This window comes from Limulus polyphemus, unplaced genomic scaffold (assembly GCF_000517525.1).
Source record: "Limulus polyphemus unplaced genomic scaffold, Limulus_polyphemus-2.1.2 Scaffold10, whole genome shotgun sequence".
In the NCBI taxonomy this organism is placed as follows: Eukaryota; Metazoa; Arthropoda; class Merostomata; order Xiphosura; family Limulidae; genus Limulus; species Limulus polyphemus.
In genome coordinates, this window is record NW_013665620.1 from 115,272 (window position 1) to 132,841 (window position 17,570).

At 32.1% G+C, this 17,570-nt stretch overlaps 1 protein-coding gene across 1 annotated transcript in view; it reads right to left on the reverse strand.

The window, feature by feature from the left end:
- LOC106478283 (cyclic nucleotide-gated cation channel alpha-3-like) overlaps window positions 1-17,570 on the reverse strand; it is a 60,130-nt gene that overhangs the window by 25,596 nt on the left and 16,964 nt on the right. Inside the window, exons 4-11 of the mRNA XM_022381905.1 lie at window positions 15,381-15,449; window positions 13,535-13,612; window positions 13,132-13,236; window positions 10,100-10,205; window positions 8,295-8,339; window positions 4,971-5,031; window positions 3,886-3,985; window positions 3,525-3,589 (exon numbers count right to left, since the gene is read on the reverse strand). Of these exons, the coding sequence (XP_022237613.1) occupies window positions 3,525-3,589; window positions 3,886-3,985; window positions 4,971-5,031; window positions 8,295-8,339; window positions 10,100-10,205; window positions 13,132-13,236; window positions 13,535-13,612; window positions 15,381-15,449 (629 nt within the window). The remainder of the gene's footprint in view (window positions 1-3,524; window positions 3,590-3,885; window positions 3,986-4,970; window positions 5,032-8,294; window positions 8,340-10,099; window positions 10,206-13,131; window positions 13,237-13,534; window positions 13,613-15,380; window positions 15,450-17,570) is intronic.

Genomic DNA, 17,570 nt, shown 5'->3' on the forward strand with positions numbered 1-17,570 from the left:
TACTTATTGGGCTTTAATACTTGCGGTGTTTAAACCGTACCTTAGCAACTGCTATTTTTCTTTTAGTTAGAACTATTTCATACATCAAAGTGAAATGCAAGTTAAACATGCAACAAGTGTTTTGTTGCAGAGAAACATATGCAAGTATCATAATATCAGAACAGTATCCAGAAGCCCCAACACAATACAAAAACACAACTTACAATATCCACTATGAATGTGGAATCCAATACTTTGAAGAAACAAAAAGATCATCGAAAGTCTGAATTTAGGAGAACAATAGAATTATATATATACGTAATATCGATCTATCTGTAATAGGTCATCATCTCAGAGAAGATCATATAATCAAATGAAATAACAAAGGTAAGAAATCCGTCTTCATCCAACTAACTGATCCTACACAGAGCAAACAGAAAATGGAAACGTTTCTTGACGTCATCCATACCATATGGGTAACGAAGTCCTACGTGGGGTGAAAGCCCAGCCAATTGGATGATACATATGTCTTTCTCGCAAGACCAGGATTGACTCCTGGCCCGTGTTATCCTAACTGTCCTTCTCAGGAATGCTCTGAGAACGGCATTAGATTAGAAGCCGAAACGCAAGTCTGGACTAATTGGCGGTTAGCATTTAATAATATAAAATAATTATGTATTAGACTTAGCACATTGTATAGGCTATTAATCATGATAACGATTGATATACGACCACTATGATCTCACTGTAACTGCTTTACAGTGTCAGATTTTAAAAAATAATATCACATATGTATATGGGTTCTGGTTGTTTTTTTTGCCAATTGTCGAAATAAATGGCTTTTACTTATATTTCTTAATAGTATAAATATATACTATGTAGTTGTTGGGCTTAGGATTCTTCTACAGTAGGTGTCTGTGACTTGTTAGCGATAAATTTAACGATGAATACACAGCACACACTTCACTTGTTTTACATAATATATATATTCGGAACAAGTTAAACGTATGTACAATAAAGTATTCACACTATAGAGAATATAAGCATATTGTAAACGTTATATCAGTATATGTATAGTTCTCCTCTTCTTGTCAAATGTCCACTTGGGACTGTTCAATTACTTTAGAATCTCAGTTGACAAGCCGAACTATTTTTTCTAATACTATCGCAATATTAGTCTGGTGTGATTGTCTTACTATTGTGGACTTCTTTCTTCTGAAGATCCTATGCTCCTTTTGTCAAAGTGTACTCAGGCTGATTCAATTACTTTAGAATTTGGCTTTGACGGAATAAACTTATTTTTTCTTATTTCTTTTTCCACTCTTAATTTCACTTTAATATATATATATCAAACGTTAGGCCTATCATTTTTACGTTACTTAACTTCACACCAACTATATTCTCTTTGCATTTATCTGTCTAATACTGTCTGTCTGCTGCTTCCCGCTCGTCTCACGCTATTGATATCTTTATTACATCGTCGTCTGGCCACTTTCTATATTCTAGACACCAATTTCTTATTAACAAACCCTCCTACAATCGTCTGCTTTTAACTCTTATTGTAACAAAACTTAAAAATGATAAAATATTCACTCACAAATATAAATTAATCACTAATATTTAAACCAAACAGTCTTTTACATCATGACATACAGTTAGAATGCATTGTGCTTCTGGTCTAAACTAGTTACTTGGTATATCCACGTGTTTCTCATTATTCTATGTTTATTATTTTTGACACTTTGCACATAGATTTTACACTTTGCACACAAAACAATTCCTGGTCTCCTATGCATTCGTAAACAAAAAGACGTTCTGATTAGTCCTTGGACGGAATTTCTTGCAATAGAACAGAAGTTTTCCGAATAAATAAGCAGCAGGAGCACAGCGCACTCCATTAAGTAAGATTATATGATTATGCTATCTTGCATTTCACAAGTTTTTATTATCTCTATAGTTGTAAAGCGTGATGTTTAAATAAAAATATAGTATTCGGTCAGAAAAATACCTGTCAGAACTTTATGCTTTCTTTATGATTACAGTCCCATTTATGAAAAATATATTTTACAAAATATGCCTTTTCTTTAAAACGGAATTTTTTAGTTTTTAAATTTGTATATCATACTTCAGTAAACACTCTACAAATTGCAATTAAATGTGATGAAAAATGCTACATTTTTAGTAAAAAAGACATATCAGATTTATGAATTACGTGGTGTTCGTATTCGCAAATTTAATTAGAATGTCATCAGTATAGGAAAAGAAAGAAATGAAAAGCTAACTAAGACGCAATGTTTGCACAGGACATGTCAAGCAACTGAAGCTTAGCAGCTCAATTTGTGGAAAGTATTCAAAAAGCATCCAAGTTATTCTGAAACATGGTTTCATTTTTGTAGCCTAAACAGTAAGAGGAATTGTTTTATCTCGTGAAACCGATCGGTGTCGTTATGTGAACTTTATGGAAAGACAATTTTCCAAACATAACTCGTTTGAAGGCTGGATATTATGTTGAAAGGTATATGATACATATAAGCTAGCATTTCATTCTTCAGACCCTTCTATGAATGAAGTTTAAGAGATTAACACAAAAAATATATTTTTAAAACAGAGGAACAGTAAGGTATTTCCTGAGGATGGCACCCCTCAAGAAGCATAAATAGTAATAGTTTGTTAGAAAGTTTGTTACACCCTACAGTTTTTACAACAGATTAAGATTACATTCATCAGACTGAAATGCTTCATGAAGCATTAATAGTCTGTAGCACGCCAAAGTTATTCTGTTATGACACTTCTCAAATTTTACTGTAATACTTTTTAAATTTTATTTTCAGCGTCATAATTCCAGTTGATTAAAGGATATTGTTTTGACAGGATGGCCTAGTCGTAGTACAGTAGAACGTGGAATTAATGATTATTCTCTGTGTAAATGTAAATAACAGAGTAATTTTGTTTTATAAAAAGACACAAGTATAGTGTACATGAAGAAGAGTCCTTTTTTGTCATTGTTTCCCGAAGGTCAGTTTGATGAACATTTTCAACTTGAGTCCAAATTCCTATTCACAATGATAGGTTATAAATGGTCATTTCTTTTTTCATTGGAAAAAGAGATTGTTAGTTGTTGTGGTCTTAGCATTCATAACTAACTAATCAACTGGTCAAATTTTCTAATAAATTTAGTCGAACAAGTAGAAGTTGTGAAAATAAAAAACCTTATCAACAGAGACAGATATATATATATAACCGAAGAAATAAGCTATTTTTTTTGTTTGCAGAATTACAGAAATCGATGAATGGAACAAAACAACACCAGATAATAAGTATATAGATTTAAAATAACGGTACTGAAAGTGAGTAGCTCATTCAGTTATGGAGACTTGCTGTGAAATTGATGTTTCGTTAATTACACGCTATGTGGTTCTCGGTAACTAGAAAAAGAGATAACTTATTTTCTCAATTGGAAAATGACTTGAGTGTAAATACGCACTAAAACGATTTTTATAGAGTAAAGGAATGAATGTTTTTATTCAATATATATTTACACACACCTGAATAACCGTTGTTTGTCTTGATCATCTGTGTACACCCATCCAGTCGAACCAAGACCCTCGTACTGGAAACACACGATATTGATAAACACATACAAGTAAAGCAATAATAATAAAATTAACAATTCGCACCAAAATTATATACTTTGTACATATAGCTTTCTATTCGCTTATCCAGATAAACTATTTTGTTTCTGGATTCTAGCTTTTATTATTGAAACTAAAACAATACGATTTACAACAAAATAGAAGTTACTAGTACACATTGATTTGTTCTTAGTTTTCCACACTAGATAACTGCAAATCTGGTTTTTAGTTACATAGTTCTCACATGATTTAACAAAACAGACTTTTTTCATACCTCAGAAACCATGTAATAAAGGCACCCTATCCAGTGAATTACGGTTACTAATGAGAGGGTGAGACGAAAAGCTCTGATCCCGTTAGGATTGCTCGTGCGGCTGCGTGCAAAAAATAAAAAGATGTAAATCAGGATGTTTGATTTCACTTGAAGACATTTATCTCAGACTACGTTTTATATTGTATACAGAAAGGTACCTACTATTGTACAAATATACTACAACCGCATATAAAATTACCATTCTCTAATTAAAAAGGAATTATAAACATTCTATGAGCTTTCCCAGCTCAAATATTCTGGGTTAATAGAACGAAATCTGACCATTGCTACACTTCAGGGTTTATTACAAACATTCAAATGTCAATTAAAATTGTTCTAGTTTTTGTTTCTCATAGTTACTGCAGTTCGCAGTGGTGAGACAAAAGAAGTGGAACTCAAGCTTTCTACCTTTCTGTTTTGGCCTTTGAGTGATTATGCAACCCCCCCCCCCCAAACAAAAACTACTTGATGTAAAATGATTTTGATTCTGTTTTTTTCTAGTTAATTTGCTTAAACTTTAGAACTGCCATGACACCGCTTATGAGTCCAAAGTGAAAAAAATTTCAACAGGATCATGTTGAAATCTTAAACAAAAAGCCAATAGTCATATGTATGTTATATTTCTTTTAGACATTAGAATTATTTTTTAAACAATTTTTTTTGATATTCTGAAACATGGACTTATAGTCTAATAAGTTGGCTGATAATCTTTAACCAGTTGGCTGATAGTCTATAACCAGTTGGCTGATTATCCGAAATGTGATTAATCTGATACTTTTCCAATGACTACTTGTTAACTTCTGCTCCCTGAAAAATAAAATTGAGACTTTTTAATGATAACAAAATGGCAAAACAAACAAATGAAATAATATCGTTCAAATAATGCTATTTTGGTTGTTGATATTAAAATTTTAAGAATAGATTATTGTAAAAGATAATTTTAAACTTATCTTTACAATTAATTTAATATTTAGTTCGTTTTTGTAACTGACCGTGATTCAACTGTAGAAGACAAAACAACAACAAAAAAAACGAATGTAACTTACCTGTCTAAAAGGTCGTAAAACTTGTAGGGAGCATGAAACTTTGCAAGTTTAGTCAATCGTGCTGAATATGCAAAAAAAATAAACCATTGGCTGCTGTTTCGATTGTAAGAAATGAATAAATTACAAAATGATCTATAACAACTAATAAATATGTATAAATTATTTTTTCACCACGTAACTCTTCATTAGAAGCTATTAGAGACCTATTCACCACTTTGTTATGAAACAGCTTCACCTTGGTGTTCGGTAAGTTATGAAGAAGTCGTGAAAGTATAGGAAGCCTAGTCTTGTTCTTTCGATATTGGGTTTCATATTTATTCTTGTAAACGTTGAAAATTATCAAGTGTCTTATTTTGATTTTTATATCTGGCTTTAAATGTTTGACACTTTGCAAAATCAGCATTACTATAAATTATAATAATCCACACAAGTTTTTAACAGATAAAAGGTTATGAATAAAAACGAGATAAAACAAAGACATGCTTAGATAATAGTTGTAATCTTAAAAACGATTCAGACTTGTTTACCTCTAAAGTGAGTTTGTGATTATTACATAGTAAATGTAGTATTATATCTAAATCAATATAACTTTCTTTTATAAAAGTAGATGCATTTTCAGCATCTTTAAGTGTATAGAGGAAATATTAAGAGCATTTTTCGAACCAGAATATCAAAATAATATCTCGAAGTTTGATTTGTCATCACTTTTTCTTTCTCATGTAGCCTGCCCCCCAGTAGCACAGCGGTATGTCTGCGGACTTACAACGCTAGAATCCGGGTTCCGATACTCGTGGTGGGCAGAGCACAGATAGCCCATTGTGTTGCTTTGTACTTAACTTCAAACAAACTTCTCATGTAGCCAACGTGAAAGTAGGCTTGCAGAATTCTCTCGTTAGTGGTAGGTAGTTATTTGTATGATTAAAAATTAAGAGTTTTTACATATACCAAACTGAATACCCTTTCACATATATAGCATAAGTTAGCCTTCAAAATACATAAATAAGTAATGATTTTTTAAATAAAAATTAAAAACCAAGTTCAAAATGTTTTGAAATAAATAAATATAAAGTAAAGCTTGTATAGTAGTCACAAAACTAGATTTACAGCTACATGGTAGAAACGGATTTTGTATCTGGGTCAAGTTTTTACGATCTTGTATAATATGAAGCCTCTCAGTGGCTCAGTGGTAAGTCTGCAGGCTTAAGACGCTAAACCTCGGTGAGCAAAGCACAGATAGCCCATTGTGTAGCTTTGTTCTGAAGAATAACAAAATCAAACCAAATCGATAATTTGAATATGAGTCAATAGTTTGAAAAAATCATAACTAGATAATAAAAAGATTTTAATGTATTTGTCATAGAACCGTTATCCCTATTATTTGATTGTTATAGAAAAACCGAAAAAAACAAGCAACTTCACTCGGGTTGTAACAGAATAGACTAAGAAATAAATTCGTGTCTGTTACTAAAAATATTTGACTACTGAAACATTGTTCATGAAAACAAATTAGAAACAAAATTGATATCGACGGTATGGAATTTTTGATCTCCAGCATATGAAGCGTATGCTGTGCCAGTTTAGTGAAACTCCAAATATATATATATATATATTATTTATTCAGCATTATTAAGTAGAATACTATATATGTGAGAAGGGTATATGTTTTAAACAGATAAATCTTTTAAATAATGCTGTTGTTATATTATATAGTTGGACATGAATGAAACAAAAGCCTACTAATCAGAATATGGAGTTGTTAGATTTAAAGTAAATAAGTGTAAAAAGATGGAATGACTATAAACGAAATATATCTCTGTATATAACATTTTTGTATAAACACCTTGGCTTTCTGGATAATCGCCATCTTTGACTGAGATCTTGAGATGTTTTCCTTGTCAAACTCTTGAGAAAGCAACGTTATAAGTAGTGAATTTTTAAACTTATGGTTTCAAGAAGTGTAAAAACCAACTGTATTCATTTGTCGCTTAGTTTGTTTTCTTACATAATGTTATGAACCCTTTTTTTACTTCTCCCTAACGTATAAGCAACGCTTCGGATCCACCAACCCCAATAACGGAAACGGTGCAATATTTTATTCCCCTAGCGGATAAACTGGTTCTTCGCGTACCATGCGTATTTAAACTTTAGGCCTAATGATCGATTTTTTTATATATATAATGAGATAATTGGAAACGTATAATATTTACGAAATAGTGATTTTTTTAAATTGTGGTATGAAGAAGTGTAAAAACCAACTGTCGACATGTTTTTGTGTTGCTTTTTTTTTAATTTTGTGTTTATATGTCTAAATCGCATTTGTATATCACCTGAAACTTGTACTTATTTTCTTTTGAGCAATATGTTAGCTTTAGAACATCGAAAATGAATGAAGTTGGGGCAGTGACTATTAAGTCTATTTGCAATAGATAATATAGCAGGTAAACTCGTGCTTCGCGTAAGAATCATATTTAAACTTTAGAGCAAATTGTCGATTTTAGACACCTGTTGGAATTTTTATTGAAGTGCAATAGTATTGCGTTGTTTATAAGGCACGGTAAGGTAAATAATTAACTTAATGTGTTTCCTTGATGTCTGTTTATGTCACTAAAGTAACTGTTATAAATGCTGTAGTTTTGCACTTGTATAGAACAATGCACATTAAACGTAGTTCACTTTTGCACTCATATAAACGTAAAAGTACCACTGTACAATTAACTAATAAAAATATTGGGTTTCCATGTGAGCTAACACGCATGCACGCATGGAGTGACTGACACACATTGTTCTTTTAATTGAATAGATACGTAAATACATGCATTAACGCTTTTGAGAATTTCAAACGGCAACATTTAGTCTTAAAATAAATCATAGTTTCGTAATAAAAATATATATAATAACAATTTTAGTTATTTCACTTGACAATAACATAACCATTTATACTAACATACATGGACATTATATTACCTTAAGCAACGCTTCTCGAAGAGTAAAACATAGGAAGATAAAAATAATAATTATATTTCGTCTAGAAACCAGAAACAGCAACTAAAAAAAAAAGATGTGGAGAGGTATAAAGTTGCTGAGGTAAAAACAGTTATCAAGTGTTATTCTTTCTGACCTATTACTTAATTATAGTTTCTATAGATAAAGTGTAATATTACTTGTTGACCACTATTCTTGCGTTTGGATCAGTTGCTTATAATTCTCTATTACTGTTAGCTTTATTTGAGTTTCAGCCCTTAGTCGACAGCATCAAAACATTCAAACATAAATCAAAATATATAAATTTAATGAGACAAGAATCGCAAACACAAGAATACTTACCACCACCGCATGTACATAAGAAATGCTTCGGAATGTGTGTTACTTCTGAAAGTAAATATAAATAGCACATTTTTTTATTTTAATAAACGTTTCTATTTCGTACAATCTTCGAAATGTGAAAACATGATCATTTCAACGAAGAACAAAAGTACCAGTCATTTAAACTTTGTTAAACTGCTATGGTATATCTTTTCCAGTGTGGGTATACAAGTAGAAATATAGAGCTAAAATTGCTGAGTTGATAAATCAAAGAATTTCAATAACATTTCTTAAAGATACAATTAATGGATGTTTTCATTTATTTAAATGCATAGGTTTTGCTGTTGCAAAACGGCAACTAGAAATGTGGTGTTATAGGCGAATCATAAAGATCAACTACATAGAGAGAAAAAGTACTGAAGAAGTAAAAAGATAAAAATATATATGTATAATATTATAAGTTGACAACCTGGAACGATAACATTATTGCGATATTTAATTTATTATTATTTTATTGTGTTGATTTAACCGCTTATTAGCAATTAATGTAATCAATAGTTTGTGAGCTATTTATTTATTTATATATATTTATATACATAGGAAATGGAAGGTGCACTAGTTTGAACGTATCATAGGAAATGAAAGGTGCACTAGTTTGAACGTATCATAGGAAATGAAAGGTGCACTAGTTTGAACGTATCATAGGAAATGGAAGGTGCACTAGTTTGAACGTATCATAGGAAATGGAAGGTGCACTAGTTTGAACGTATCACTAGATGTGAAGGATGATTGGCAAAGATTCCAATGGGTCAAATTAAAGAAGAGTAACACGCAGAAAGAAAAGAGATTCTCACTTGGCTTGAAGATTTAGAGCATGGATTAGAGAGGAAGAGCTTGAATTAGGAAAGTTAGTGCAGGCTGTAAGGAACAGAAAACAATGCTGAACCATTGTCGTCGACCCTCAGAACTGGGGAGGATACCGCGATTGAAACAACAAAATATCTTGGGAGATTATAACATAGAATATTATTATGCTGTATAGCCTTACTTGATTATTAATTTTACAGAAACTTCGAGCTATTGTGAGTGCGTCATCAGTTGTAGTGACCAAAATCAGCTTTAAATATTTAAATATAAAATCACTCTTAAGAAACTCGGAGGCTACAGATTATTCTGGTTACAATCACATATATATGTTTGCAATTGGCAGTTGAAATAAAAATGTATTTCTTCAAATATAATATTTCTTATTTTTGTAGACATAATATTTTGATTTGTTTATTTTTATAGAAACATAAAAACAATGTGACGGTAAACTTTTTTGGTTTGGTTATGTTGTTCTATCGGTTTGGTATCATCATGGAGAAACGTGATCTTACACGACAGTGCTTTCTAAATTAGTCTTGCAGCACTACAATGAAAGTGACTTTACATCAGAGTGGTCACTCAGTTAATCTTGTAACATACGGGAAGTGGCCTAATAAGACAATTCTGTCTCGATTAGTTTTGTAGCATCACAGAGAAATGACGTGAACTTACAGGAGAACTTTGCCTCATCTTGTCTGATAGATCATGATCAAAGTAATATTACACGAGAGCTTGTAGACCATGATCAAAAGTGGTTTTACACGGAAGCCACGTCTCATTTACCCTTGTAGAGCATGGTGAAAAGTGACCTTAAACGAGAGCACTGTCTGATTTAGTCTTGTAGAAGCATGCATGTATGTATGTAGTTATTAGTAGTAGTATATATGCATGTGAATAAAAAGAGAGAATAATGTCTTCTAAGATATATTTTTATACACAAAACTGGTATCATATCTTACCTGACATAATCCTGCAAAATGTTTCAGTTGGTAAAACGGCAATTATATCTCTGACAAACAGTGACTGGGTGGTGTAATGTTTTCTTATTTTGGTAGGATCGAACACCTACAGAAGGTTAAAGCATTCATTAAAGCATACATCTCATCTATCTTAATCAGTAAATTAATAAATTAAAAAAAAATTGCCCTTTGGTAATATATGTAAACGTATAAATTATATTAACGCATTGAGACCCCCTGATGGTTGAGTTGTGAGTTTGAAACCTTATAAGGCTTATATTATGGTTCGATCCCTGCGGTGGGCAAATAACATATAGTTCATTGTACATCTTTATACTTAACAAGAATATACAATGAAAACATTAAACGAACGAAAATATGATAAATTTTTGTTATTGTGCAATACATTTAAAATAAACTGTGAGAGCTTGTTGTAGCACTTTCATTTTTCTATTCATGAATAATTTACACTCTAAACCTACATAAAGTACGAAATAAACACACATGCTAGTTTTCTTCTTTTACATCATTATCTATCTAACGTTTTTAATCAGGATTTCATCTCATTTCTCCTTCAGGCTAACTGTTATTTGCAAAATATTTTCCAGACAGAGATATTCGACTCGGTAATTACAGAAATATAAAAACGGCTAAAATTGGTTAAGATAATTAAGAGTTATAGAAGGTTTCAGACAGAATCATCAGGAGAAAGAACGTCACGGTATGACGCATATTTTAAAACCGTAAGGAAACATCCACGTGAACTTTAAACACGTCACAACTGGATAGCGTATTTCACTGTTGGGGTGGGGGGGGGGATTAGATGCTTGTATAATGAAGGCTTATAAGATTTTATCAATAACGATTACTTAATTTTCTCTATTTGCTTTCATCACTGTTTCTTTTCTCCATAGTTCGGGCGTAGTCTAGTATCTAGCATGCCCGGGCTGTAAATCTGAGGGTTCTTGATTCGCTTCCAGTTGCTGCAATAACACACTCTGTACTTTGGGGTCCTGGGTACGCCATAAGAGTGACAGTCAAATCCCATTATTTCTACAAACAAGAGTAGCCCAAACGTTGGCGGTGGGTGCTTGTACTTTATTCAACATTTCTTTCTTCAATTCAGGAACCTTTACAATCTTCTCAGTGAACTCTAAAATAAAGATCTGGTTCTCCTACTCTGAGAAACTTTTAGAAATATACGACACCAAATTTTCTCCAACTCAAACTCTTCAAAAGATTGAGAAGAATGTGAAAAGTGTAATCATATCTTTAAAAAAAAAAACTGTTCAAAATCTTTGAAAAATTTTTCCGTAAATCTATAAATGTAGATTTTCTAAACTATGTAAAGCCAAATGATGATAACAAGAAGACCGTGAACTATAGAAAAAGAAAAACAAGCACAAAAAAGACTGTTTAAATAAAGCTTATCTGACCATTCTACTAAGTCACAGTTTCCATAGAAAAGACTCAATATTTGGTGCTTGCTACGAAAGAACGAGTCAATAAGTCGAGATTGAGTAAGGTGTAATTTAAAGAAAATATCCGGTTTCGCCAAAACAAATTAAGTGCTTTAATATAAAATCAATAAATTCCGTAGTGTTTACTAAACAGAGATTAACAGTCATTGGTTAAATTTACTCTTGAAGCTTTCCTTTCTTTCGTGATAATGTTACCATAGCAACAATACACCATCTGATAACATTCTAGCTTCAACTAGTGTCCTGCTTCTTCTTCATGACGGCCCAGCATGGCCAGGTGGTTAGGGCGTTTGACTCGAAATCCGTCGTCCCACCAAACATGCTCGTGGGGAAGTTATAATGTGATGATCAATCCCACTATTCGTTGGTAAAAGAGTAGCCCAAGAGTTGGCAGTGGGTGGTGATGTCTAGCTGCCTTCCTTCTTGCCTTTCACTGCTAAATTAGGGACGGCTAGCGCAGACAGCACACATGTAGATTTTCGCAAAATTCAAAAACAAACAATCTTCTCCATGACAACATTAACGAATCTGGATACTTCCGTGTTAGTTTTCGCTTGTCCGATTGTTTGCTTTTTGTACAAGTTACTGAAATTTTGTACGCATAGTTAACCAAGTTTTAGTATCCCATGAAGAGATATGATGATACTGAGCAATTAAGAAATTGTTGTGTTTATACCCTACGCAAACGGAAGAATTAATACCCTTGTTTAGTTGTGTTCTGCCAATTATTTTATGCGATTTTACCCAGCGTAAGATATTATGTTAATAACGAATATTGCCTAACCTTTTTATTTCTGTCCTGGACATGCCTAAAATTTAATACTTGCGTTATTTTAATTGTTTTTTTTTATTTCGTTTTACTTATTGACAGTATAACGCTTCTATATTTGGGTAAAATAATTTAAGAGTATTTCAAGTCTTTCTTGTTTTCTTGGTTGTCTCTAGATATTACTTTTCTTCTTATTTATTCAAAAATTTCCTATTCCTTGCCATGTTTTTTCAACATTGAGTTCTTAATAGGCGTTTTTTGTATTTCTTTATAACCTGTTTCATTTATCATCTCTTTTTCACCGTTAGTTTTACTCTACTTCTTTTCTCTTTACTCAATTCTATATCTCTCCTTCTTTTTCATCATTTTCTCTTTTGCTCCTTTATACATTCTTTCTTTTTTAGTTCATCTACTATTCCCCGTCCCTTTATCTTTATTCTTCATGTTTCTACTTCTCTTCTTTCTTTTTATTCACTTTTCATTCTTGTCTTTTTTCTGCCTTGTTTCCAATTTAATCCTTTTCTTACGGGCCCGATATGGCCAGGTGGTTAGGGTGCTTACCTCACAATCTGAGGGTCACGGGTTCGAATTCCAGATATTCTCACCCTTTCATCGGTTTATTTTAATCTATATGTTTTCTTATTCAACTGATTACATTTGCTTTTTTTCTTTCTTCCTTATCTGATTTCACCATTTTCTTCTAAACAGTCTTTCATGTTTTCCCTAACCCTCGTTTTTGTGTACTTATTTCATTTTTTGACGTTTCTTTCTACATTACTTACCGGAATGCCATCCCCAAGATATGCTGTCCTTAACTGGATTCCGATATCACAAAGGTAAATGAGATCACAAACTGTGTCAAGTGAAAAGATGTACTGAGCTGTAGACTGAAAAGATAAATTTATACATGAAGTTAATAAAAATAATCTTAAATAATTGAAGGCTGCAATAGTTATGACAAAGCGTCAAACAACTAGTTCTGAAAATATGAAAAATCTAGTAAAATATTTAAATTTATGTCTATTTTCTGAGTCATTTTCTATACAAGTAAATAACAGAAAACTGATATTTAAAGAAAATATTTTCGACTTTCTGGAATAAAATGTCTCAATGCCACAATTATTGACAGCATAGCTTTGATTTACGTCGATAGATTTTAAAGTTAATTTTATAAAATATTTTTACCTCATTTCCTAGTTCCGGAAAGGCCAGTCTTAGAATCACAACCCAAATATTGTACACAACGGTAACACTGACAAGTCCCTAAATGATTAAAGCAATGCAGTTATGTTTCAGAAAACAACAACAAAAGTTTTAAAAAAATATATATTGTCTTATATATATCCAACTTTAATTATCAATAGCAGGTTTGTTTTTCCTTACCAACAGGACTGTAGTGCTTGTTCATCCCCATTTTGTGTATCTTGATAATCCTATATACATTCAATTTTGTTCTCTAGTTCGTACTCAACTGCTATTGCCTAAAAACCAAGTTCCCAGTATACCAGTATGTTGGGTATATTAGCTCAAATCATTTTCCATCAATGAATACGTTCATTACGTCTTTTCATGATTTCTGTTTTATCCTGCCAGTGTTTGTAAACCAACGTTGTTGGTTTCGTCTTTTTCTAATTAACTCGTCATCCTCATTACATAAAACATTCATTATATCTCGTCTTTAACGTCTCTTTTGTATTATTCTTTTTCATGTCCATCGTAAAACCTTCATTCAATTATTACTTTTGAGCATTGGTTCCCGTTATTCATTAGTTTTGTCAGTTATATATTCACTTGTAATTTCTATAGCATAACACATTTATCTCGTATCCTTGTCCCACTTTTTATTCCCTCCAGTACTCTTATTATTTGAAGGTTTTGGGTGTTATTGTCCATTTACCACTCTACTACCCCATGTATTGCAAAAATCTTTAGCCATCCTTTTCATTATAAGATCCCCTAGCTACATCTTCCAAGATATGAGTCCCTCATCCACTTGTATATTTTGTTTTATTTTTCTGTTATGCTTTGCACTAATATCTTCATCTACTATATCGCTTCACTCAATCTAAGTTTGCTACTTTTAATGTTAACGGGGTATTTATCCAGTTAATAGTTTCTAACTCCATAAATCCGTTTTGTTCATTCTCTCTCTCTTGCTATGTGATCATTACTCTAGGGATATTTACTCAGCAATTAGCTTATGACATTTCATCTCAGAGGTCTTCAGCCAGTCAATTTATACAATGTTATTTTTCTACTACCCTAAAAATCTCGGTGATTCCTGCCTGATCCCTATTTTTGTCAGTAATCCTTTGTTAATGTTTATTATTAGCGAGCTCTATCCAGTAGCGAGTTTTGTTCAGTCTCACTTTGTTACATTTTACTTTTGGAGTCCTCGTTTCATTATTAACTTAGATAACAGTCATCAATCTTCTCTTACAATTCATTCTACACATCGTCATCACTATTTTCTGACTCTCTTTTGTCCTGTTTAATCAGCTTGTTTGTTTGTATTACAATCTTCTTAAAATGTAATTATTTACGTTTGAAAGTCATATTCTAAGTCATATTCAACGATTGCTGTGGAGATAATGTTAAATATTCCAAACACCGCTTATAACACTTACATTATTAACCATTCTCTACTTTCTAGTTAAACTTTTCTTAAGATTACAATTATGTCACGGATTCGAAGTGATACAAGTTTCTGAACTTTTTGAACAGTTTGAAACACGAGAAATTATTTCGTGAATCACATATTTAAACACAGAGATATCAGATATTTCTAACATTAACCCAAGATAAAAGAAACAATATAGAAACGACTGATATTCGTTAAATAAACATATGAAATTAACAACATAACAAAATACTTTCTATTTCACATCATTCATAGAGTTCAAGACTCACGTCTCGCAAATCAAGACAACCAACCACAGTTAACAACTTTAAAAGAGTGGCTGCACTTTTTGGCAACAACAATATATGAGTGCCTCTGGTACGATTATACGAAACTGGATATTCAACTCACCATCCAGTAAAAGATGACATTGCCATCAGGGTGAAAAATGCAGGATGGTGGTTGGTAGTCATCCTCCTGCTGAAGTACAAAATAAGAAAATTCACAATAATAAGCTTTGTGACGCTTTGTGGTTTGTAACATTCTCATGTCTTGACATATATATATATATTCTACAATGATCCATTTTTGAATGGTACTAGAGATGGCCATGGCTTAGTGGTAAGTGTGCCCGGATTTTGAATCCGAGAATTCATGGTTTACGTTCGGTAGCTGCAAAACATACGCTCCACACTACGGGTGTACTGTAAAAGTGATAGTCAAGTCCTACTATTCGCTCAGACAAGAGCAGCCCGAGAGTTGACGATTGATGCTGTTGACTAGCAGTCGTATTTCTAGCCTATCAGTTCAATATGGCTATGTGCAGACGACCTGATATATCATTTACCATGAATTATGAATTTTCGGGTTTACTAAGCAAACTTATTTGAACCACTTTAGATAAAATGGAAGGCATTTAATTTAAATTATTGCCCTTCCAAACAGAAATTGAGTATATTTTTATATAACTGAAATGTAAAAGATCAAATCCTAAATCGGTTTCGAAAGGAGTTCCGTACCTTTACACAATTTGGTCAAGAAAGTGTAAGCTTAATGTAGTAAGCACATATTACATTCTCTATTAATTAACATCTAAAGGACAAAGTGTAAAACAAGGCATGAAGAGTTAGTTGATTGTATTCTATCTTGGAACAATATTTAAATTAAGATGAAACTTCGGAAATATATATTATACATTTTACTCCCATTCATGAATCTAAAAAAAATAGCAAACCATTATAAACTTGAAAATCTACATGGCTATAGAATATAAAATAGAATATGGAATTCACATGACAGCCCGAAACTAAACTTTGAAACTAATTTGCTTTGCTGGTGAGTATTCTAAGAAACTGTTACAATACTGGTATACCTAACGTTTTGTTAGTGTAAAAGTTTGAACAAGAATATAAATTTTCAATTTTATATTACAGCTTTATGCAAGTAACTAGGGTTCATTCAATCTACAAATACTAACACCTTCAAGTTATGTGGTATATTATGTGGTATATCAAGAAAATATCACGCCTAAACATATTAAAGAATTATCAAAATGTGATGTCCTTTCTCAACAAAATAATATCTATTTTTTTAATTTCAAAATTACATGAACCACTATACAAAATAGGTTCATAGCTGATACAATAAGAACAAAACAAAAACTACGGCCAAGGATTTATCAATTCAACCATTAAGGGTTTAAGAGTCAAACGATTTTTAAACGAATATTGTAAATTATCGAAAAAAGAATCATAGTATTCATTCGTTAATTATTATCGATAATATCACTGAATGCAAAGAGAAAATTAAGGTAAAACAATAGAAAGTTTTGATTTTGGTAATAATTACACTAGTCTTCTTATTCATAAAAATAAACTCTCCCATGAGCAACATAAAGATCTTTCAAAAACTCTGATAAATGACTGTTTTATGTGAGTGGACATAAAGGTTTTAATTATATTATTAATCACAAAAATTATTATCGTGTTACAGTCAAATAATGTTTACATTTTGGTCTTCACAGCAGTTTTCTGCGATATGACCAAGATCGCACTATTTTTATTAACACTTCTAAGCCTATTTATTCATTAACGTATACGTGAATATATATTTCACTATTTGGTCTTAGAGGTGACTGGTATTCCGCTGACTCAGCGATAACCCTGGGGGCTTGTAAACACTAAAATTTGACGTTTGATCTTAGCGGTGGGCACAGCGCACGTAACTCGTAACGTAACTTGATAATTTTCATGAAACTTCCTCTCGAGGGTCTCTAAAAAGCAGAAAATTCGTCAATCTTGGTACTCTGTCAATTTTCAGTAATTTGCAAACGAATGTAGCACATTGGTTCCTTTTTAATAATTTGCAAATGAATGTAGCACATTCCTTTGTTTGCCTTGCCGTTAGCATAAAAGCACATAATGTCTATCTGTGCTGTGACCACCGACTGAGCCCCTAAGTTTGGCAATATAAGCTCTCAAGCTTACCACTTAGTCACCGGTGGGAGGTGGGGAAGAGTTGTAGCCCATTAGTGAAATACGTTTAATAATACTTATTTCATATACGCGGGGCCCGGCGATGGCCAGGTGGATAAGGCGCTCG